This window comes from Ammospiza caudacuta, chromosome 3 (assembly GCF_027887145.1).
Source record: "Ammospiza caudacuta isolate bAmmCau1 chromosome 3, bAmmCau1.pri, whole genome shotgun sequence".
NCBI lineage: Eukaryota > Metazoa > Chordata > Aves > Passeriformes > Passerellidae > Ammospiza > Ammospiza caudacuta.
This window is the reverse complement of record NC_080595.1, coordinates 54,354,217-54,379,886: the sequence shown is the minus strand read 5'-3', so window position 1 is coordinate 54,379,886 and position 25,670 is coordinate 54,354,217. Positions and strand designations below refer to the sequence as shown.

At 42.3% G+C, this 25,670-nt stretch overlaps 1 protein-coding gene across 1 annotated transcript; it reads right to left on the bottom strand.

The window, feature by feature from the left end:
* Positions 1 to 25,670, bottom strand: HECA (hdc homolog, cell cycle regulator). The gene is made up of 4 exons (XM_058801800.1): positions 25,439 to 25,670; positions 10,163 to 11,203; positions 6,940 to 7,094; positions 1 to 4,304 (listed from the first exon to the last, which is right to left on the bottom strand). The coding sequence occupies exons 1-4, from the start codon at positions 25,668 to 25,670 to the stop codon at positions 4,140 to 4,142; spliced, it is 1,593 nt and encodes a 530-aa protein (XP_058657783.1). The 3' UTR covers positions 1 to 4,139.

Genomic DNA, 25,670 nt, shown 5'->3' with positions numbered 1-25,670 from the left:
TATTTATTACTTTTTAATACAGAGAACTCACAACAAAATATTCTCTAACAACACACATAAATGATATCATAACAAATTATTTTAATTTCATCAACATTCATTTGCTATGTACATATTCTTCCATCTGCAAAAGTGCAATCTGAGAATGTCTCAACAAGAAACCTTTATGGACAAGTATATTTTTGAGGGGTTTTCTCATCGGTGGCCTTACAACGTGTTTGTCCTTGGTTACTTGGTACAGCAAAATGAGGAACACATGGGAGGGGGAAAAAAAAGGAAAAACAAAAAATATTGGGGTAGATGCCTCCCTTGTAGGAATATTCCTTATTTTTCCAATTAAACTCATTATGAATACACTGCTCATTTCTGGAGATGTTAATGTAAATAGACTATAGGACAGTCTATGATCTGGCTACAAAACACTGTAGTTTTAATGACTCTGCAGCATTGGAACAACAATTTCAGGCTGTTCATGTTGGTAGGTGTCAAATTACACATCAGTGTGTAAAAGATGTCAATTCTGTTAGTTATGGTTATCAAAATTTATTTGTAGACATCTTGATGGATGAATTCAGTTTTACACATCCAAAATATGAAGCCTACCTAAATGTAAGCCTCTCCTATGGAAAGGAGAGTTAACTACTGGAAAGAAAAGCATTTGCACATGCAACTCCTATTACTATCACAAGGAGTATCGTGCACTGAAGAGTAGAATGAACCTCCAAATCCAGAGGACCGCATTCTCATTTACAAAACATATTGCAGGCAAATTTAATCTGACCATGGGCCAGCTTGAAAAGAACACACAGCACCAGAGAAAGGAAAGGTAGTGAAGAATAAACCAGCCAAGAATAAACTAAACAAAGCAAGCAGCTCCCTATCTTAGGAGGTAATTTCCCTTATGATGCATTTGTAAGCTCATGACTACTTCCAGTGCTTGTCAAGACAGGAAGCAGAGCAACTGTGGTCTAGTTGCAGCTCCAAAGTAGCCATTAGGTCCCAAAGAAGTTGCATTTGCACTTCTACTTTGGCAAAGCCCAGGAAACTCTCCTGGCCAAAGGTGAGGGCTGACTGCTTGACTGGAATCTGCAGGTTGGAGAAAATCGTGCATTTGCCAGTGACCCAAAAGCAGCTTTTGGTACCAACAAGAAGCAGGGAAAGCCTTTACAAATTAGGGATAATTTACTTTGGAGTGAAAGTTCAGAAGAACCTTTCTGTAGCTCAGCTGGTTTCCACTGAGGATCATTTTTACAGTGCTATGTATGCTGCTAGCCTCCAGTTGAGCAATGTGTTTTACAAGAAAATAGGCATTCCTCAAGCAGTAGGTAAGACTCAACAGCAGAATTAAAAGGAAAAGCTGGCAAAGAACTAAACTGCTTTCTTAGATAGATTTGTATGTAACTCCTTGTCAGTGTTAAGACTTTAAATGTGCTTTTCCCTTCCCATTTTCTCAGTCTGCTCCATTCCTGGTTTTGACTTGGATATATTACACAATCTCTCAAATACTTATTTTAAAGCTGATCATATTTCTTTTATTCCATGTCTACTCATTTTTTATTATCACACATACAGTTCTAGAGAGGCATCCAAGAACTTAAAGGGCAGAATTACAAATTAAGCTACTCTAAGGGAAGCAAGTGAACAAGTATCTAGGACAACTCCAGATCCCACTTCTCCCCTACCATGTGCATTGCACAGTGACACCCTCCCAACACTGCACAAAAAACAGCACATAATGCCATGTATCCTATATGGGAACTGACACCCCAGATTCATGATGTGTGACTGGCACTGAAGACTGAACCTACAGTAGGAGATGTATGCTTTAATTGCTCTCTTTAATTGCTTCATTACAGGAGCTTTGTCTTTGCTGTGTGATTTCAGGCCGCTGCTTTCTGTCTGGTCTGGTTCTCATGGTCCTGCCAGGCAACACAACTCCAACCTTGTCAGCCACCCCAGCTCCAGCAGATTGCTCAACACACCATCAAAGCTGAAGGGCTCATCCTTCTGGAGGAGTTAATCCAAATTATAATTCCATTGTTCTTCACAGGGGAAGTCTACACTGCACAGCTAATTAGGTTTAATCTCTAGAAACCTTCCTGCCCAGGAATGCCCAAGGCCAGGTCCTGCTCCTATGGACAATGGGTGCAGTGCTGGTCCCACTGCAGCTGGGCTGGGTGTAACTTTGTGGTAACCATGAAAGGACAGTGTTAGAAGGCTCTCAAAGCCTTTCCCACAATTCTCCCAGAAGAAGAAACAGGTTTTCTCAGAACTGATGCAAAGAGGACAATGGCACAAAACCCCAGGAATGTGCCCAGACCCAAACCCAAGCCCAGGAACTTGCACAGACGGAGAGGAGCACCAGTGGTGAAGCTACCACAGCCTGCTAACACAGCTGCACCACATGAGCTGGGGGGACCCCAAGGACATTGCCACTCCAACTGTGCCAACACTCTGTGCAGCTTGGGTACAACCTGAAGGGTAGCTGCTAATGCTAAAAGGAGCTAATTCTGCAGTGGAGACAGCCAGGAAATAAAACTCTGAACTTGTCATTTTTACACACAAAGAAACACGGATATTCAGCTTGACTTTTATGTGCATGATAATTTCTTAATTCAGCAGGAAGTGTAACTCTCAGTCCAACATAGGAAAAAACACCATTTTGGCTTCTGACTTTTTTGTTTTCTTTCCCAGGGTGGCAGACTATCAGGGCCATTTTCAAGACTGTGATTTCAACAGATACACTCTAAAAAGATTCTAATTTCAAAAAACAAAAGATTTCAGAAGAAACAAAAAATAATCCCACCATGTAAATAGAAACAAACCCCACACTTCTCCAGTGGACAAACACTTCATAAATACACTATCGAGAAAAGTAAAAAAACCAAATGTCCCTTAAATCTCAACTAATTTGAGAAACCAAGCAAAAGATTAATGACCTATTTTGAAAAAATTTATTTAAGGAAGGGAGAAATGGGAGTCAAGAAACAACAACTGCAGAGTCTACAGGGCCAAGCTCTCTGATACAAATTCACTGCTTAATGCAGTCTATTATGTACAGCACAGAGGCATGTAGAAAGTAAATATGCTAAGTTTGCTTTCTTAAAACATCTCCTTGTTTTTAGATCCTAGACTGAACACAATTTTGAAAGACAAAGGTGCAGCAATTAATTGCTTTAAAAAGTGATGACATGTTTTGCACTCAGTACCTCTCAGCCCATGCAGGTCTGAGGGCCCAGACCCTAACTCATGGTTCTCCTTCCACACCAGCCACACAAGCCTGCAGCAGACAGCAAAGCCTCAGTCCCAGCAGGCACATACAGTCACATCCCCACTCAGCTCAGCCAGTTCCTTCCCTAAAATGTCTGTGAAGAAACACCTTTAAATAAAGCATTTTAAGATCTCCAGCTTGTTTTGGTACGAGCAGATGACCCAGCTGGGCACATGACAGCCCTGTTGGAAGCAGCACTACTGCCTGCACTATAACTCAGTGAGGGCAATGCACATCAAACACACATAGCAGGAAGACACAATGCCAAAAGAATTCATTCAAGATTGCATTTGCTGGCACACATTTACATTCACTTGTCATGATACCTCAGTTTACCCTGGCCATGGGAAATCTGAAAGAGAGCCTGCTGAGGGGACTGGGAGCAGAGGGCCAGCTCCTGCACCCCTGGGAACCAACGCAGAAGGCTGAATGAATTCAACAGGAACAGAAACATTTCTTTCCAAGGATTTCCCATTTCCACCAAGCTGGAGGAACAACCCTATGCAATTACCCATTTTCCAACTGGACATATTTCTCTGTCCTTTATGTCTCCCCACACCCTTCCTATAAACTGTATTACAACTGTACAAAAAATAAACCCAAGTCATTTTTAGCTGAACTTTACCCCACACATGGGATATATTGAAAGGCCATTAAATTGGCTTGCCTCCAACCTTCACAGAGATCTTGTCAGGAGGATTCTGGTTTTAACAACATGTATATATACATATTAATATGTACACTGACAAAGAAGCTTCTCTTTCAGTTAGAAAAGAAATTAGATTTCATCACAGAATGAATCCTATAAAAAGATATGTAATAAAGTTGAAATACCCATAAAATAGCTATTACTAAAGCAAAGCTTTCGTCAATAAGCCTCCAAAACTTTAAATGAAGAAAATGGCTTCACAAAGTGGTAGTCTAGATTTCCACAGTGAGGACATTGCTGGACGTTGCTGTATTCAGAGAAATACTGCATGCCAATCCGCACATCTATTACTGGCTTCCCACAGTGCTTACAGTTCAGCCGAGCCTGCAACAAACAAATAAACAAAAAAAAGTATTGAAATAACCACACTCCCCTCAGCTTCTCACCTCTGGAAAACAAGGTGCCAGAGGCAGCCCCCTGTCCCCCCAGCAGGGGAAGGGGTCAGTCAGGAAAGTGGCAGCAGTGGGATGTGCTGGTAGGGGCATTCCTCACCTGGACTGGGAACCCACACACACACACCATGCCTTTCACATTAAAGACCATCCCCAAATTCTGGGGAGTGGGTCACCTCCCACTCTGACTGATGGAAGGTAGAGAATATCAAGGTTTATTTTGTGCTGCTAAATCTCTGAATCAATTCCTCATTTCCCAGCACAAGACGTGGTGTCTCAATAAATCATTAATGAAGCATAAAAGCTAAGAGAGAAATTTCATATTTGTGCCACAGTAATTCAACTATTTAGGTTAACATTTGAACATCATCTGTCTACGAAATACATCAGCATTTTAATCTTTTGGCTTAACAAATGTATAACTTGATCTACTTTATCAGCACAACATGGTATTGTATCACTTTAAGTGTCTATTTAAACATTTATAGTACATATCAGGTTATACAAACTAAACATCACTTCAACACACAAACTATTCTGCAAAATCCAACTGAGAAAGAAGCAACATTAACTGGGTGGATATGAGAAATAATTCAAGGTCATAGGTGAGGACGGACAGAGCTATTAATATTCAGCTGTTGCAAAGAAGTGAGACTTGAGAAGAAATCTAGCTGAGAAACCCAGCCCATCTGATACAAAGAAAGCAACAGGCAGCATGAAAGCTCAGCAAGCCCTTTGGAATAATCAAGAGAAGCAGAAGGATTTGAGACTGTAAAGAAGTTAAAGAGTAAAAACAGCAAATGAGCAGCGAGGGTCTGAGCTGCACCACAGTTTAACTTCACAGCCCAATACACTAATGAAAGCTTCAGCTCTCCACTGAAAAGAACAAAAAGTATTGTCTAGGCCACCTCGATTTAAGGGATTTTCCTGGACGAGGAGAGGAGGAAATTATTAAAGTACTATCCCTGTTGAGACCACACTCAAAATCAAACAAATCAACAGCTTCACTGCTCTGCTGGAAAAGCAGAAATTTTAAGAAATACAATTTACTAGGTAATGAATTTTTATGGAACTCTTAACCAAAGGGTTTTCTCCTTTACTACAGGTCCAGCACATCAGCTAAGAGTAATCTGACACTGGTTGCAGCTTGTTATTCTACATGCAAATTTGTGATGCGGAATTAAATATTTTGAAGTAAGGCACGAAATTATTCATAATAAATCCAGAAAGGCAATTTGGAATTCTATTATATACCATATTTAAATGTCATTCTTCTGTATGCACAGAATCATCTGTAACAATCATGGTGAAACAATAATGCTTATTATCTGGCAATCACAGTCACTGCAGCTAATGCTTTTATAGTGAGTTCTTAGATCATGTACTGTCACACTGTCCATTAATCATGTAATTAAGGCTCTTGTATAATGAGCTCTTAAATCTTTTCTTTTAACACAAACAATTCAGATTTGAAGCTGCTGACTTTTACAAAGGTAGCAAGTTAGTATCAGTGCTTTCCTTACCTTTAAAAGTTCCTATTTTTAAAAAAAAAGGTACAGCCTCAAGAGACACTAAATTTGGAGGTAATGTGTCAGTCTGTAGTTATAACTGCTACCAATGTCACCTTAACCAGCAGCAGCAATACCACTTGTCTTTTGAGCAACACATTTTGTTAAATACATTAAATTTAAAATAAACTGTCATTTTGCATATTGACAAACCAGTATTTCAGATGGCTTTGAAGTATGCACATTACCATGAAGTGATCCCAGTCTGAATGGGTGCATCTGTGCAAGGCTTCTGTCCTGACCTACTACCACCATCTGTGTGTCTGACTGAGCATCTGCAGCAGAGCACTGAGTCATTCCCAGACAGATGTTTTTTCCACAGCTGCCTACCCCTACCTGCATGGCAGAAGTGCTCTGTCTATCACATGGACAATTAATTCTCTGCAATGCAAACAATCCTGCTGTCTCAGACACACTCTGGAGTAGCCCCAAGCCTTGGATCTTCCTCTCTCAAGGCACATATGAGGTGAGTGTTTAATGAACTCCAAGTTGCTTCAGGCTGCTTCAGGGGGGTGAGTGCCATCACCAGGGTCGGCCACAACAAAGATTAAGGAGAGCTGAGTAATCTCCAAGCACAAAGACTCTTTGGACCTTTCTGTTCCCTTGGCACTTTTTTGCTGCATTTAAGATAAAACACAATTTATGAACTAAAAAATCCTGGAAACATGAAATGTCTGCTCAAAAGGTGGAACTATACCCAGCACTCGTGATGCTAGTGACGAAGCATCAGATTTAATTCCCAATGCATTTACAGGAGGCTTTATTTAAAAACATAAGTGTATTAACCAGTGAGCCCTGCAATGACTTTAGTCTGGCTAAAGGCCATTGTATCTCTGAAAACAAAGGGACACAGACCCATCAGCCCTCTTGTATTGCACTCACAGGCACAGGCTGGAAAAGAAGGATGGGAGGAGGAAAGGAAGAAAAGACACACAACCTTGACTTTATCGAATCAGTTGGAATTTCACCTTATGAGTGTTACTTATGTATGGTACTAACCTGACAACAGGGAGATGCTGCCAGAATATCGTAGGTGTACATAGTTCCCAGCTGATGCCAGCTTCCATCCCATCGGGACTTGCACTTAATGCAGATAATTTTGTGAACCCCTTCTAAGCAGTCTACACAAACAGCATAGAGGTGCATAAGCCTTCCTGTGGACAGAAAAGACACATTTAAGGAGCCAAAAAGAGAAGATTAAAACAGACATTTTCTGCAATGTGGTATCTGACCTTTAGTGATACAAATCACATATTTTTTTTTCATTATAAAGGGTGAATGATAAAGTAAAAAGTACTTCTCTACAGGAAATACACAGGCTTGAGTAAAGCTATACAGAACTCAGGAATTAGTCATCACCCTGCCCACTCTCCCTTACATCATCTGGTGGTAGATCTTAACAGAATATTTTATAAAAGGAGTTGCTAAACCTCCAAGAAGAGATGTCAGGTTAAGCTGTAAGATCAGCTGCTGTGTTTCCAAAACCAGAATACTGCCCTAGCTTCATCCCCACCTGACATAAGAAGTGGAGAAGTGCTGAAGCTTATTAGCAAACTTGGTTACAGATTCATTTAACAACTTGCTGGTATCTTCCAGCAAAGAGGGAACCAACAACCTAATAGTCCCCATGGGAAAAAATCAACAGTCAGAAGAGCAAATTTTTCATGTACTTTCTTCTGACTGTTCATTAACAACAAGTATATTTACATTATATATTGCACATACAAAGACTTCAAAATGACATTCACAACTAAGAATATAATGAGCTCTATCATCACCTTAGGCTCTGTATGGACAATGACTTTCAAAACCTGAGTTACATTTATGTCCATAAAAAGCAAGTGGCTCAGACTTAGAAATCAAATATTTTCACTACACACATGTGATTGAACTAACCAATGCAAAATCTGAGACCGACTTTCACAAAAAAAATTCCTACATGAATTTTAAAGATCTAGCACCTAGATTATGCCTGACTTTTAGTGACTAAAATGATTTGCAATTTAATAGTTGGCAATTAGAAGAGGCCTGACCAAGTACTAATCCTGTAACATACCAGATTTTGCACTGCTATGTAAGACAGAGCTCAGCAGTAGTGACATTACAGATCAGCCACAAAACAGGACTGTGTTCAACATGTGTTCACCTTGGATAGCAATTTGTGCTCTTGAGCATCAAAGCACTGAACACATCACCAACTGTAATTCAACAGACACACCTTGTAACTCTTCTACAAAAATGGGACCAAGATATTAATAATTTATGATTAGTCTGTACCAGACACTTACAAAATTAATAGTCTGTGTTTTCACTTGTTTTGTTTTTTAAGCCAACTATTTTAGAAAAACAAGAAAAAACAGACTCTTCTTAAAATATACATACAAAATAGACTTACTAGTGTGAGCTGGTAAAAATTGAGTTATTCTACACTGGCATGTTCAGCTCTAGAAAACATGATGGGATGAAACTAAAATGTATATAATATACATATAACATATATAATTAACTCTGTTCCTGAAGTGAACACTCAAGATTGGTGATGTTCAAACAACTCCATGCACAGCAGTTGAGCAGGAAGATAAATATCTTTCCCCATCTGAAGTTCTGCACCGTTGCTGCACTTTAAAATACTACATTCCCCCACCATTTAATTTTCAGGATACTTTTTGTATTGGAAATATGGCACCTGGTATCTTAAACATGCCTGAAGTAACGTAAATGATTTTCTGTACTGAAAAGAAAATAACAGCCTGGAATAGCACCTTACAGCTTAATTTCATTTCCGAGAATACTTCTGGTAAGAAACCATCTTACCCAGGACAAGGAAGCAAAAATTTTAACAATTATTCACAGCAACTTGTCTGAACAAGTTTTTCAGATATATCGTCCAACAGTTAAGAAATAATTAAGGTTTAAAAAAATAATTTCACAGTTTCATTCTTAGAGGCAAATGTTAACAAACAGTGAGTTTCACTATTATTACTAAACCAGCTTTTTGTACTGATAAAATCACAAGCACATTTTGTGATTCCCCATCACAGCAAATAAGCACAGTTATCTCACACAGGTATATTCTGTTTATCCTAGAACTTTTCTGGCTTGTATATTTGCCTATTGCTTTTTCTCCTTATAGTACACTAGGCAAGACAGAAACAATAATGTTAGCATGAATACAGTTTAGTGACTTAGTGCATAGTGATTTAAGGAAAGAAAAAAATAAAATACAAAGTTTACTGCGCAAAGGTATGTTACGTAACATAGATTATGGCCACGCATGGGATACAATGTATTTTATTGAAAGGTGAGAAACTTTAATGTTAAAATACCTCTGGTTAATCCCTTACCAATGCACATTTCAACACATAACTCTGTGTTTTTGGCCACCAGCTGAGGAATACCTTCTCTGACTTATTTTAGCCACACTGCCTGCTAGCAGGCTGCAGGACAGGCACAGCCAGCCATGTACCACCCTGATCACTTAAGTTTGGGCCACAGCTTTCAGGAAGAGCTGAAGCTGATGCTGGCTACATTAATTTGTTTCTCTAAGAGGGAAAAAAGAAACAAGCACTATGGTCTCAACTCATCTGAGAGCTAGGACATAAGCAATAGCATGTGCAAGTTTGGAAATAAGTATAAAACCTTCACTGCTACACTGCTGCTTTAACACACCATATTAAAAGCTTACTCTTACTACACCCAACTTCTCCAGGCCTGTGTTAACACAGGCCAGACTTTTCTGTATTTAAGAAATAATACTTTGCTATAAAACAAAACTGATACTCTGCAGTCTGAAAGCAGATGAGAGGTACCTCACCCCCATCAGTGGTACAAATACAACTTTCAGCCAGGCTGCAGCACAGCATGCTTAAATTGAAAAGGTGGTGTGCATCTTGGAGTAATGATCCCAAGAGATAAACAAGCATGCACAAGCTTCAGAACACATTGGCTGGAACACATTCCCATGGTCTACCTAGAAATCGGATCAAAACTTGTTTAGTTGTAAGCCCAAACACAAGGCATGGATCTTTCTATACAGCATCTTTTTTAATTCCCTCTAAGTGTTTCAATCTGATCCACATGAGTATTTTGGACATTGCTTCAAGCTTTACAGAACTGCTTAAAAATGCGGAACCGGGATGAAAATCTGTAATGGCAGGGACAGGGCACAGAAGGCAGTTCCATCATTTAATGAAACCTAGCATGACTGACAGACAACCTGTACCTTGAAGGTGACAGGGAACATCATATTCAATCTCATCGTGTCGCGATGGGCTAAGGAACAGGGTCCCGTCCACCAGCGGAAACTGTTCAAACACTGGCAGCGCCCTGTGGCACAGAGCACAGTTTACAACGTTCCTGTGGCTGGCACTGAGAGCAGCAAGGATGAACTTCCGCAGGTCCTCCCCTTGGCCCACCTGGGCGTCGTCTTCCATCCGCACATGGAAAGTATTCAATTTGTGCCTGGGGATGTGAGTGAGCAGCTCAGACAGATCGAGCCTTCTCAGGAACTGCACTGGGGTGTCGAAGTGTCCTGATCTATGTGCCTGCAAGCCAGCCGCCCCGTAATCAAAATGTGCATTCCTGTACATGCCCCCCCCAGCCATGCTCTTCTTGTGGGGCTCCAGGTGAATGGCATTCTTCAGGAACTCCCCCAGGTACCGCGAGGAACGAGGGCCGCTGAAGTGCGTGGGGGCGAGGATGGAGTATCCGGTGGGAGGGGACTGGCCAGGAGAGACACAAGGCGAGCGAACGGCGTAGCTGCCCCCCATGACCCCCTTCTCCTGGGAGTTCTGCCTGTCCATGGAGTGCCTTCGCTGGAGGTCGTTACTCAAGCCCTTCTGCGGCTTGTTGGCCGGCCTGCCCTTTTTGGCCTCCTCTGCTGACTCCGTCACGGACCTTCCCGTACTCTTCTCCAACACGGATTTCTTCTTCTTGTCATCCTGCATTCGCTTCACCTGGTACCAGTCCGTGTCCTTCTTCAAGTGACCCTGCCCACAGCGACAGGAGCAAAACCGAAAAGCCAGGTCGTATCCCTTCTTGGTCCACATGTTTTGGCGACACTGCTTTTCGTTCCAGCTCCTGGCTCTGCCAATGCAGTTGAACTGGACGAGGATGCTGCTTTCCCACTCGTAGAAGCACTGAAGGTGCATCCAAGTGCTGTAGGGACAGTGCTCGTTGTTGCATATAACCTTCTGGTAGTCATCCTTCTCCAGGTCCACGGGCCTCCCAAAGCTACAGATCAGTGGAGTAGCACAAGGGGCTTCTGCAGAAGGTAAAACAGATACATTAATAACTTAATGGCCCATTTATTGCAGTACTTTCTTTAAACACTGTGACAAATACACCCAAGCTCTTACTAACAACTTACTTATTACTAAAGACCCACAAGCACCAGCTCTGGGTCAGTGCAAAAAAGCAGTATTTACCAAAAAGAGGTAAGCATGTGAAAGGAGATAAGGAAATGCACAAATAAAGAAACAAGATGACACTACAGCCTGTGTAATATTCAAAACCAAAGCACCTCAGAAGCATTAGCCCTCCTCAAGCATTTGTGGATACTGTTGCAAGGCATTAAGAAGCCTTGTGAATACTTCTGGAGAGCTGCTTTGAACCCTGAGAGGCAACATGGGGAGAACACACAGAGACGCCTGTTTGAAAAGCAAGTAAGCAATACAAGTAAATAAGCAAGTACACCCAGCTTTGCAATCATGGAGTGGCAGGAATTGATCTTTTCTGAGGGAAAAGAAATTTATTTTTTGGGGACTGAGCAAGAGACAACAGATAGGGAGAGAGAAGGAGTGAGCAGAGAACTTTGAAAAGCACGACAAAGAGCTTACGTTACTCGTATAGAAAGGAGGGCCTTCATTACATGGCTTAGGCAAATACACACTACATCACCACCACTGACCTTCTAGATAGCTGAATTTCACAAACCAAACAGTTCTGCAGCACAGACAGGTGAAAAAATCCAAACACAACATGATATTTTATCAGCAAAGTAGCAGCTTTACTATAACCTTGAGCAAAGAGCAGTTTACTTCAATTATTTCACAGCAACAATATCAGCTTCTACACAAAAAAATGTTCTACAAAAGAATTTTCTGCATTTATGAACCAAGAACGTTTTCCAGTTCCTCACTAAAGTACCACACACTACATATGATTCCCATTGCTGGCTGCTCTGTTGTAGCTGGGAGGCTCAAAAGGGATTAGAAATTTTCTACTAGAGTTCTTGTAAGAACTTTTTAGATGCTGTAGCAGGTTGATCCCCACCACAGATGCTTACTCAAGCATGACAAATACTTCTTCTCTGTATTTCTGTCTTCCTTATTCTTTGGCTTCTTCAGAAAGTACTGCTCCAACAGGGCAGTCAGGCTGCCTTTTAACCTCTGCATGGCTGCTTTCATACATTAGCAGGCTTCTTCCAGGTCTTCCGTGGTCAAGTGCTGCCTCACCCTATCTAAAACACAGCAATCAGCTTCCTGAAGTTCCACTCAAGTCTCATCCAGAGTCCCAGGACTTATGACAGAGCCTTGAGGAGAGAGACTGCCATGACTGAAATTTTTTCACCTTAGGACTTTAAATTTCTATCTGATGAGCAGGTTAAAAAACCAACATTCTGTTGCATTGTTTTTAATCCCATTTTTATCACTGCTTGCACAAATAACACTACATAATTTGCAGTAGAATGAGAGGTTTTATGCTCCTAGATGTACTTTGACTCCAACTCTCAGTATGAGACACACTACCCATCATCACCTGTCCTACAGCAGTAATACACAAATCAGATACTCTGCAACAACAGATCTTTGCTGTGCTAGTGGTCCCTTTCCCAGCAAGTTTTTGGAAAAGGCTATAAACAAACAAAATGGTCAAAGCTACCTTCAGTAAAGTCAAGATTACTGAAGTTCTTAAAACTTACTTACATGAAAGGAAGAGGTACAAATTGCACAGAAAAACTTTCCTGAGCCATTCCCTGGAAGATGCCACATCCTTCACTTAATTTCTATCTCTGTTTCTAATACTAAAAGTGGCATACTTGCAGGAAGAGCTCTTCTGCAATACCTTTCCTTCAGAGAGTGGACATATATATATATAAATTGCAAGCAAAACAAATTTCCAAAAGCTTTCCTTCAAAGAAGAAAAAGGAAAAGAAAAATTCATTTCAAAACATGGACTTTTCAGTCATTAAAAACAAATTACTAAATTGTAAGAAGAGAGAAAAGAGAGGGTTTCCCTAGAGACTCTTTGGAAGTTCCTTCTATAATGTGACAAATATTTTGTTATTGGTTGTCTCACATCTCTGAAAAGCCTGCTAAGAACCTGCAGGTTTGGAGAGGTCTTTGAGAATCAACAATTTTATTAGCTAACAGTGACTAATTTTTCTCCACTCTTTTACTGAGTGTTATTAAGTATAATGTTGTTAGTATTTACTATAATATTGTTGGCCAAGAGCAGAAGTGAGCGATAACTTATCTGTTCTGAAACAAAATCTGTCAGTTTACCAGTTCAGAGAGTTTTTCCACCCATTCCCCCAGACTTTGATTCAAATCACACTACCCCAGCAAACATCTCTGCAAAGCTTTTCTTCGTTGTCAGTCTTTCCTTCATCATATTTAAGGTTTCAAACTAGAGTTCACAATTATAGCATCCTTATACAACTGACCTCAGGCCAGTTAAACTGAACCCATGAAAGGCAAATTGTCAGAAGTCATGTGAGGCAAGGTACCAGAGGCACCAGTATGAACAACTCTCACTTATACATTTCCTTTACTCATCTATTTTGGTAGATATTCTTTTCCACCATTACAAGAAGGTAGCAAAAGAAAAAGAACATGCCAAAAATCCACTTATGCTCTCACAGTGTTTCAGAGAGTAAATGTTCTAACAGTTGCAGGTATAATTATAGCTGACAGCAGAGAAAGTACTACACAGACAGGTCTAGAATTGAATACAGACACTACACTTGTTCATCCATATTGGCAGAGTTACCTGACTAAAAAAGGAAAGTATCCTTGATCCCCCTTTGAACATGTTTCTGAGTTTGTATGCAAAAACGTATGATCTCTAGTTCCCTGAGAAGTTTACAGACTCTTCCTCACTATGTGGACAAAAAATGAAATTAATAAAATAAGTGACTGAAATACAAAAACCATCACCACAGACTATGTCTGCAATTACTTAATAATGATCATGTCCTGGGTGTCTAGAGGCTAAAATAAAGGTGACTTTCAACAGACTTTTTCCTCCTTTACCTAGTCAGTCAATGGAAATACTGTGGAATAAGATCTTCTCCAGTTTCTCCTTAAGAATTTACAGACACCAGATTATCTGAGGAACTTCCCACACAGCAGTACTATGGGCAAGAAAAGGCAAAGCTTCGAGTTCTGGACAGCGATGTCTTCTTCAACATTTAACTAGATGATTGCAAAGTTTTCACACATTCCCTCATCTGATCTGCTATCCACACAGTGTGAATTGGCTTGTCACATAATCACCACAGCAAAAGCAGGCCTAGAGCAGCTGAAAGACAGCAACAGCATTAACAAAATCCTTCCATCATGCAAAAGACCCCAATAAACTGTTAAATGGTGGCACTCAGATTGCTTTGGAAAATATCACTGCTAAGAGGAGAAGCTGGTGTCTACTCACCTCCTCTGGGGACACATCTGGCATTTCACTACTGCCACTGCAGCTGCATAGGAAACACTCCAGAAAGCTAACAGGTCTCTCTGCCCTGTCGCCATGCTCCACAGCACAGGGGGAGCACCATGCCAGTCAAAGCACCTGCTTTCACTGATGCAGACTGCCTTTTATCAAGTCTGTTGGTTTGGAGAAGGCCTGGATTAAACTGCTGCAGGACTTCCACAACAGAAACTGAGAAGCCCAGCATGGCTAATTTAAGTTGTCTCAGCACAAAGTTCTGTTGTTTTCTGTGGTTTTCCTGTATTTAAGAAAGCAGAAAATTCCACTACCTGAAAAGCATAAAAAAACCGCAAGCCAGCATTTGGTTTTGCCACACATTTCAAATTATCTGTACAAAACAGACTGTGCAGGACCAAATATCCCTTACAGACTTCTCTGTACCCATGTCTCCTGCCAAACATAACCATGCCACATGTTCCTCCATAAAGAATAAATGAGAAACAGAAAACAGCAATTTTTCTGCAATTTTCCCAGTTCATGGCAACAGAAATGCCTTAGAAGCAAAAGAGACAGCATTCAGATCAGTATGGGAGCCTCCTTTTAGGTAACATGAAGAGCTCTTCCCACCAATTCACACCCTTGAAAGTGGTCTGGGTTGTTAATCACCATTTTATACATGAGACAGAACACTTTCTTTCAGTATTACGAGACTTTAAAAATTCTTGTTATCAAGCCCTTGTACTTCCCATAATTAGAAATAAATTTTAAGATATTCTTCAAAAGGTCAGAGCTAGAATCATTGTCCTAATGTTTTATGATGACAGTGTTAATGATTACTGTCAAGAGAGATTATGATGGGAAGTAAATAGAAATTACATGGCCAAACTGCCCATCCACACCTATAGCCCCGAGCTGGTTTGTCATTTAAATATATTTGCTTCCAAGTAGCTAGCAGCTCAACAAGATTCTGGTTTCCAAAGCTATGAAACTGAACGTCAGGGAAAATGAAAGATTACACGGTATCAGAGCAACATCTAATCTCCCAGCAGCTCCTTTCAAAAGAATGCCAAAATAATGATAAAAGAATTTCTGTTTAACTCTCAGTTTCAAGATGGGTTTCACAGCCTAAGAGAACAAAACAAGACAGCGTGCAGTTTTGTGAAGCAGAACAGCTTCAACGTAGGCTGTCAAGTTGCAACTACAAGCGCGTGCTGCTTCTTTCAATACATTATGTTTCCACATAAAAAAATAAATGTTTTCTCATATTCCTCTGCAGTGATTTGGAACAGTGATTTTGAAAATAGTTGGAAGGAGCAGTACATAAATGTCTTCTAAAACAGAAATAACATACGACATTCCAAACACACGTACATTTGTGCAAAGATAGCTCACTGTTTAAACAAGGCTGTGTTTTATGTTTGACAGAGTCACCATAAAATTAACTTTTCTTTCAAAAATGAGAATATGACAGAAGACTGCAAGGAACCTGGATTGGTTTTTCTGGCTTTTTCTCATTTTTTTCTATTCAGGTTTATAAACATCCATAAAAGCCAGGAATAGGAATAGAAACAAAACATCTGAAAAACACCTCTTTCAACAACAACAAAAAATCCTCCCACACGAACTGGTTCTACCTCTTAATAAAAAAGAAAGGCAATATATGAAGACCATCCTTTCCATTTTATGAAAGCAGAAGAACAACAGCTGCCTGAGGAACTCCCCTCTGGTGAAGTATATTAAGGAGAATGTTGTTTACTTCTGTTTACACACCCATCATAAAACCAAAGATACACCCAGCAAGCCAAATGCAACGATTCCATGGCTTCGGTTTCGTGACTGCTCTCATTTGTTCCAAGCCCTCAATGCAGGTGCCTAAAGCAAAATTCGCTCTTCCCCTGCTACGCTCCCACATTATCCATTGTGTTACGCACCAGAGTTTTTCAGTCAGCAGACAGAAACAGATAATTATTTCCCCTACTCGTCGGCACAGGTTTCAGCTCACTGCACAGATCTGCCATCTCTGGTAAAACTCCAGGGAGGTGTTAAACATGTGAGGCTGGGGGCAGAGGGAGAGGGAGGCGCGGTGGTGGCTGGACCAGACAGCCCTCCTGTCATCTTAAAACAACTGTCAGGCAACAGGAGGCTGTTAAGGATCTGCAAAAAGAAATTATCCCCAAAAAAGAGAAAGGTCTTGGCACCAGATTGATTGCAAAACACAGTGGCTTGCTCTTGGTCCGCTGTTACTCTAGCATCTCTTCATCTATGCCAAGGACACACTGGTTGCCAGCCTATTACCTAGGCCAGAAGGGCTCCTGTGGGACACATACCCTGCAAACCAAGCACTTTAACCTCTACCCTGCTTTCCCATGAACACTGCTCCCTTCACAACCTGACACAGCCAGGAATTGTTCACTCTGCCAGCCTGAACCAGAGCTGAGTCATTCCGGGGGAAGGCCACTCCCTACCAACCATCTGCATGAATCTTCTGAATTTCCTCTGCCATCAGCATAGCTTTATTTTAATTGAAGTCATACAATATTACTGCAGTAATACTGTAATGCAGCTGTAGAAAATAAACCACCACAACAAAACAGACAGAAAGAGAAAATTTGAATTGTCTGATGTATTTGCTTTGTTGAACCTTGTAATACAATCTAATATTCCAAAGATTATCAAGATGTGACAAAATGGTATTGTCATATTCATAACTGGTTAAATAGTACAAATTATATGGCAATACAGAAATGACTGACCACTTTCCTAAGAGCCTAAGTGCAGAAGAAGAATGCAATAAGAAAAAGCTTTTCAAAAGTTGATCCAAAAGGCAGGCTTGGATCTTCAGTGCAGCAGCAACCACAAATAACAGCTGACAAACAGAAAGAGAAGTCTTTCAAAAGAGCTCAGCTCGGGGCTTACACTGGTAACACTCACTGATGATGACTGATATCTCTTCAAAACTTCTTAAGCAATCTTTGCCGAATGATCAAGACGAAAGCTTCCCAGGAGGGAAGGGAAAAAAACAGGACAACAGTACCTGGTAAGCCACTCTTATCACAGGCTTTTTTCTGTGCCATAAAACTTGCTCACACTCTTGGAAAGAAAAGCTAAGGCCAGCAGTCCACTTGCAGCAAGCAACAGCCAGAGCCGGTGCCCCTGCAAGGAGGAGCTGTCTGCAGTCAGCCTGGCTGACAGCTTCACATCTGTTATGCACCTACACACTGACATTGCCAGTAGGTGCCAATGCAGAGATCACTCCTGCCCCCAAGGACCACCAGCTGCAGGCAACACCTACTCAGAGGGGATTTAACGAGAACAAAGCCATAAGCAGCCCCTTCCCTCACACTTTACCCCATGTGCAAGATGTCACTAATTCTATTAAGTGAGTAGTAACATAAAGTGATCACCGCCTAGAAAAGATTTTCAGTAATTTGGAGCTGCTAAACCCTGGTTGAGCTGAGAATTTAGGTGATGAGGCTCCCAGAGGGCTCAGCAGCTACTAGAAGCATCTCCATGCACTACACTTATGCTAACTTCACATCTGACCTCCAAGGCAATCTCTTGACAATAAACAAAAAAAATTTAAAAAAAACATACCTAACAACTTCACAGCAGCAGGAAAATACCATGGAAATCATGAAGGCTTAACTTATACCTGCCACATTAACACCTTCTAACTAACAGCACAGTCTGAGCTAATGCCTGTTTATGAAATCAGCAGCCAGCATGTGATACAGTTATCTGCAGCTCTCATTCAACCACCCACTCCCAGCTCAACCATCACCTCACCAAAGTAAGGCAGAAAATCAAAATTGAAACTGTACAAACTAAGGAAGATAGGCACTTACATGTGCACAATAATTTTGTAGCTTGTTTACACAGCCATCTGTGCTCCAAGCTGAACCTACTGCCTACGCTGCTGAAACCCAACATGAGAATTCATATGGTCTTGTAGAAATCACCATCATCTGTACAATTATCATCAGCCAACTTAGCCAGTTTCTTTCCATTTAATATGTGTTGTCTGAATACAGAAAACAATCACAAACAAAAGCTTTGGCTTTTGCTTGGGCTATATAGACCCCCTCTGTTTAGAAGAAATCTTGCCCTAGCTTGTGCTTTAACACCTGAATCCAAGTGGAAATCTCCCCAGAGAACAGACCTAAGGCTCTACCTGTATCAGTACCAGGACAACTATGCACTCCCAATATTCCCATGTGAATTCTGATTTGGTTTAACCAGATCAGAAGACAATTGGCTTTCTGTGCCATAAGCAATCATGCCCCAGTGTCTTCCATGCTAGGAAGACTCCTCAACATCATGTGGATTTTTCTGATGACTTCTCTCATGGTGAATGCAGAGATTCATGACTATCCCAAGACTGATGGGCCTTAATGTGTTTTGAACACTGGCTGTTGCTTAGTCTGCACATGAATTGTCCCCACAGAAAAGCACTGCAACCACTAAATCCTCTCCTTTAGCCTTCCAAGAGCTTTTAATAACTTGAACTGCTACAGAAAACTAACCTTGGTGCTTCAAGAAACAGTCATTCCAATAATAACTAAAGCAGATTCTACTGTACCTGCCTTAGCAAGTTTTCAGTGGCAAACTCCAACTCATGCTGGAAACAGAGATAACTGTGGCATGCAGTAGATGCCCTAATGGCAAGCACAGATGCCAACACTGCAGGCTGCACTCGCTCAGACCGAGAGCCAGCGAGCCACCACACCCAGTCCAACAGCACGAGAAGGCAAGAGAGAAAGGAAAGCAGGTTGAATCAAGGGGTACCAACACCTCTTATATTTTCAGATCTAGGGATATTTGTGTCATTGGTCCACTCTCCCCAAGTTTCAGTGCAACAGACTGTATTTTATTTTCCCCGCTAAAGAAGCTGGTAGAAACTCAGTGGGAAACAGGAGAAGCAGTACCCAGCAACTCTTCAAGACAGCAGCTCCCGATGTGAAGCTGTTGGTTCCCAGACATCTCCCTCACGATGGCAGGCAGGCTCCCAGCCCTGTCATGCACCATCCCTGGCATCTGTGTGGCACACAGAGACCCCAGCTGGACGCTGCTCCCACAGTGGGCATTGGCAGCACACAAGGGGAGACGGGGAGTGCCAGGCACACCCACCAGCCAGGCTCCAGCAGAAGCCACCTCCTCTCCCAGCAGGCATCCTGGGAGACAGGAATAACAGCAATATATCCCTTTCAGGCCCAGGAAGGAGGACTGATAGACGCTCAGAAACAGACAGAAAGGCATAAAGGTTGAAGTGAATGCTCTCAAGATAAATGTCACTGAATTCTACCAGGAAATGCCAGTGCTCCACTCAAAATCCCACAAGCTTTCAAAATGGAATTATCCACTCCAGTAACTAGATTACTGTTTCAAGAGGCCTCTTTGAAATTATTTGAATTTCTATCAAAAGAGTTTAAAGAAAGCCCATGCTCTATTAATCCCGTTATAATTTAGACACCTTGAAGATTAGCTGTAGTATTTTACTCTGAGCTGAATGCAAGGTTTTCCTTTTTTTTTTTCCCCTCACACATGCTGCAGGAAGAAAAGCAGAGAAGGATGGACTTCTGCCAGCCATGACAGTACTTTAATATCAAAGGATGTCTCAATATGCAAGGCTGTAAGCAAGGCTGAAGAAAATTTACAAATGTCTCCAAGGCCTAGAAATCATTTTGTCACTACATGTTAGATCACTGTGAGTAAGATACGGGATGAGTACAGACAAAGCAAAGCTATGAGTTCAAAAACTGCATTTCCTTGTATGAAACAGAGCAAACATCAAGCCTTACTCATGAAAGCACTACACTTGAACAATACCTAATCACATGAACACAGAATGCTGTCAGGGCACTGATAACCATTTTGATAGCAAATAACTTAAAAAACCCAAACTTAAACAGGTGTGTACTTGCTTGCATGAAAGGATAATATTTATTTTACTTAGTAACACCATGAACACGATTCCATTTGCAAAGATTTGTAAAACATGAACTGCATTTGCTACTAAAGCATGTAATTGCATAGTTTTCAAATCCTAAAACTAACATGAAAGTCCTTTTGAACCTGATTTACATTGATAGAGACAGTGAAATTTGCATTCAATTGATTTCTGCAGTTAGAGGAACACAGTGGTATTACAAGGCAAAATGATTTCCCCTTAGTAAATTAATAGGTATTAAATTTTGTAGTCACTGCAACAGAATAGAAACTTAATTTTCCAGGTGGTCTAACTGATACCAATGGGACTACCTCAGGCTAAATAATCAGAAGGTGCCAATACTGAACATCACTAGAGTGCCAAACTGGAATTGGATGTTATATGCAGCAGGGAACATTTGACAGCAAATATTAATCCAGGCTTAAATACTACAACAATTCATTCTCTGAAAGCATATTTTTAAATTAAACATTGCATTGATGAATTTTATGTCCGTCTTTAACTACCCTATATCCAGGATATAATTTTTTTTTAATAAATCATAATTGTTGGCCAGTCACAGTGTTCAACACATTAGTCACTGTTGTGCTTACTGATTTCCCTCTCCATACACTTTTCCTACATTAGCATTTTTATTTGAAAGTAAATCAGTCTTACAAATTTGTGAAACCCAGGCCAAGTGTTCAAAAGCACACAAATCTGACAGCCAGCAGCTCCACCTGCCAACCAAGCAACTCACCAGCCCTGCCACCGGTGCAGCTCAAGGGCTCACCTATGGCAGGGGGAGAAAAAAAAGAGATCTTAAAACAGGTGGCCAGTAGGACAGTGACTTAGAGACTGTATGCTGTGGGGGTATTTTTAGCTTAATTTGGCTGGCTTTTCTGAATTATATGTTAAAGGAAAAAAGCACAGCTAAGGAGACACAGCTTTTTCTTTTCTCTAGTCTTCCCACAGCAACAGCACTGGAGAGAACAGAGTGACAATGACAAAGGGATGAAGCAGCAAGATGTTAAGACAGGGATCACCAAGCCTAAGAAGAGGACTTGGCTCTACTGGACAATGACATGAAGAATGGAAACAAGGCAAAGAAAATTGATAGAAGGAATATTAGGGTCAGAAACAACTCTATGTCAAAACTAGAGCAAGACAATTAGAGGATAAAGGGGTAAAACAGCTGGAGCAGAGTTTTAAAGTGTCCAGCCTCAGCAAGGCAGAGACAGAATAAGAATTTGTTCCTCAGAGCCTCAGATCTAAAAGTGAACCCTGTGGATTTTCCTGTTCTGATGATGGGGCAAAGTATCCACAAAATGTCACACTCATTTATGTCTGCAGATGAAGGTAACCAACTGCTGCCATCAATGGGGTAAGTGCAAAATCCCATGCAGTTGCTGAGATAATTTTACACAATCACAGCTCAGATTTTATGCAAAGTAACCCAGAAAAGTAGCTAGAAAATCAGAAAATTAAAATCTTTTTTAGAAACATCATTCAATCACTCTGACGACAGGTAACCTAAGAAATGAGACTTTCTGTGACATCACATCTCACTTTCCCTGTGCACTGTGATCCTGTTAAATCAGTCCACCCACACCCTATAACTCCCTCTCCATGTCCTGTGCATCACTTAGTGCAGAAAATTGATGCACTTTGGTCAAGAAAGATTAATCTACCATATGGTCTGATGGAAGAGATAAAAACAGAGGACATAGCAGAGGACATGCCCCCTTGTAGGCATCATCCCAATACCTGCTAAGAAATTGAGAGTGCAAGGTAAGAAAAGCCATCACATCTGGTCAGTGGTTGTGCTCCCTGCCTTCCCCTGTGGGAGTCCAGAGCCCTTCAAGACCAGTCTGAGCTCTGAACACACAAAAACTGAACCACCAAAAAAAACATTAAAAAATGCCCTGTTGGGGCAGCAGGAAAGTCTGCTGACATTTCTCAGTCATCATGCCAAAAACTGGCTGATAGTTTCAAGGAAAAAATTGTGCAGGGATTGAGACAAAATTTATCAAAATGCAGAAGTGAACAAGAACTTTCCACAATAAAAGGATGCTGTAGTGGCAGTTCCCAATCACACGGCACAGCTAGTCAGGGCTGCACAGAGAAGCCCAGAGGAAATTAAAAATTCTATTTCATTATGCCACATGGATGAGGGGCATAAACAATACATGGACAACACAACGAACTGTGAAGACTTAAAAAAAACCAAACACATCTGAATCACTGTCCTCCATGAGCAAAGTAGGGTCCTGATGTGACTGTGTAATCAGATCATCATACTGACATCACAACGCAAAGCCAAGGTCTGCACAGACATTTTCAACTGCTAAATTTGCTGCTTTCATCTCTGTTTACTTCTGTCTTGCCACATTAATGAAAGCAAGCAGGTTATGCCATTATGATCATGCACTGCATTCCCAGGGCACAGGTGGAGCAGGAGAGCAGTGACACCAGACACACACAAATCACGCTAGAGCAGTACATGGTGACAATGGAGAAGAGAAGAGAAGAGAAGAGAAGAGAAGAGAAGAGAAGAGAAGAGAAGAGAAGAGAAGAGAAGAGAAGAGAAGAGAAGAGAAGAGAAGAGAAGAGAAGAGAAGAGAAGAGAAGAGAAGAGAAGAGAAGAGATCCAAGGTCTCACAGGACCAGTGAGCCTGGGCAGCATGAGTCACAGCATGCAGCTGCACAGCCCAAAAGCAGCACAGCTAGGAGCTTCCCTGCAGCTCATCAGACTTAATCCACAACCCAGATAGTCTCCCACAAACAGTCAAGACCCGACTGTGCACAGCAGAACTCCATTAACCCCACCGCGCACTGCAGCAGGCCACATCCTCCATGAACTGCTTAGTGACCAAGAAACCCTCGAGTGCACAGCCTCCTACAAATGTCTGCAGTCTAGCAATGGGCTAGTTGCCTCCAGGACTGTGGCTACAGTACAGGGCTTCATTTCAGATTCACTGGGTTTGAAGACTTGAAGGAATCTGCTATCATTGTCTAATCTTCTCCCTTGCATGTGAGCCAGATTCCCAATTCTGCAGCACAACCTGAACCAAAACTGTTGAAAGCTTTGCACTTACCAGAGAGAATACAATTTACGAAACTTACAGCTCAGCATTATCTGATGGGCAGGAGCAGGTGTAAAATAAAGCTAGCAACCACATCTACCCCTCCAGCCTTTATGATTATCTGAAAATAAAGGTATGATGAGATGCAATGATCCTGTCAAGGCAAAGATCAGGTGTGCTGACCAGACAGCATACAGCAAATGTTGAAGCCAAGACTGCACCTCTGTAGCAAGAGGGTAAAAAAAAAGGGAAGTGAGGCATTTGGTGAAAGAGTCAAGGGATGCTTCTGACCACTGAAGTGATATGGAAGCAGGGAGAGAGAATAAAGGAGCACCTCAGGTTAGATGTGAGAAAGCCAGGCTCAGCTTGTGAGGAAGCTGGCCAGCACAGGACAGGGCTATGGCAAGCATGTGGGACGCACAGCCTCAGAGCAGAAGAAGACTGATAACCAGTCTGGCTAGCAAGCTGTGCCACCATCAGTGTTCCCTGGCATCACCTCCTGTGGCACCTGCAGATGGAACACCACCTCATCATCCACAGGCAATACAGCCACACCAGAAATGCACCACTACTGCCACTTGTGCTTGAGCAAAACAAAAATTCAAAATATTGCTTCTCCCCATCCAGAGAAAAGCCAACACATAAGACACTACCAGGATGTTGGACATATTACATTACCATAGTGAAGTCAAGATAAAAATACTCTGTCAATATTTTAACTCCTGTTAACCTCCCTTTTTTTTTCCCCCCTTGTTCATTCACTTAAAGCAAATAGTAAAGAAAAAACCTGAAACAAACCCAAAAAGGAAATTCTAATCATTCTCCATGATTCTCTGGAGTAATACTCTCACAAAAACAGTCTTGCAAAGACGTTGTTTGCTAAAGTGAATTGTAATTAATTGATAATACTTCCAAGGAAAAGTTTCCATTAAATAATACATGGGAATCAGACATCTTGAAAACCGAACTAAGACATTTGGAAGTGCCTTTCTAACAGCCATAGGCAAAACTACTGTCACAAAGCATAATACCAGTTGTAGCCATCCTCGCACTTTTTGAAAAGCACGGAGAGTAAAAAGCTGAAATCAAACTTGGGAGAGGAAAAAAGTGAGGAGTAGGGACTCTGCACAGCAGTTTGCAAACCTAGCAGCAGAACTAAGAGGTGGGGTTTTTTGGCTTAGCAAAAGTGAAATAAAATCTTTGCCTGCCTTTAGTTTTAGCCTGACACATCCTTCTGCAGCGAAACAAACATGAAGAGCAATTGAAGTTTATGCAAGGCACCACCTTACCAAACCCGCTGCGAACCAAAATCCAACCCACCGAGCAAAGGCAGCATAAAATGGTTGATGCGAAGTGAGCACGTTGCCCCGACAAACCCAACTGCCGAACAGCGGCAAACACAACTGACCGAAAAGCAGGACTCCATTTTCAATCGTGACGGAATAAAGCGGGCATTTTTCAACGGAGCTCCCAGTCAGCCGCGCCGCGGCCGCTGCCGGCGAGCGCTGCGCTTCCTGCCCGCCGGGGATGCGCTCTGCCCCCGGCCCGCCCGCACCCACCGCACCCGGGCTGCTGCCGCGGGCTCCCGCCGCCCTCAGCACCGCCGCCGGCCGGCGCCTGCCCTCCGCCGGGTCACCGGGCGGGGACACCGCTGCGCGCAGCCCCCGCCCCGCCGGCTGTTTCGGGGAGATCCCGCCGGCGGCAGCAGGGCCCAGCTGACCCCCCCACACACCCCCGCTCTCCGGGCGCGCCCCCCCCGCGGGTGCCCCCGCGCCGCCCCCCCGGTACCGGCTGCCGCCTGCGCCACCGCGGGAGGCCGCGGGCCCGGCCCGCCGCTCACCGCTCTTGACGTCTCCGGGCGCCGAGCCGCCCGCGGCCGCCGCGCCGCCCGCTCCGCCGCCCGCCCCGCCGCCGCCGCCCGCGGCCGCCGCTCCGGCTCCGCCGCCACTCGCGGCACCGCCGCCCGCCGCCGCCGCGGCTCCACCGCCCGCCGCCGCCCCGTTCTCCTGCTCGTCGCCGCTGCTGTTGGCGCGCTTGTTCTTCTTGCCCTTGCCGCCCTTCTGGTTCGGCAT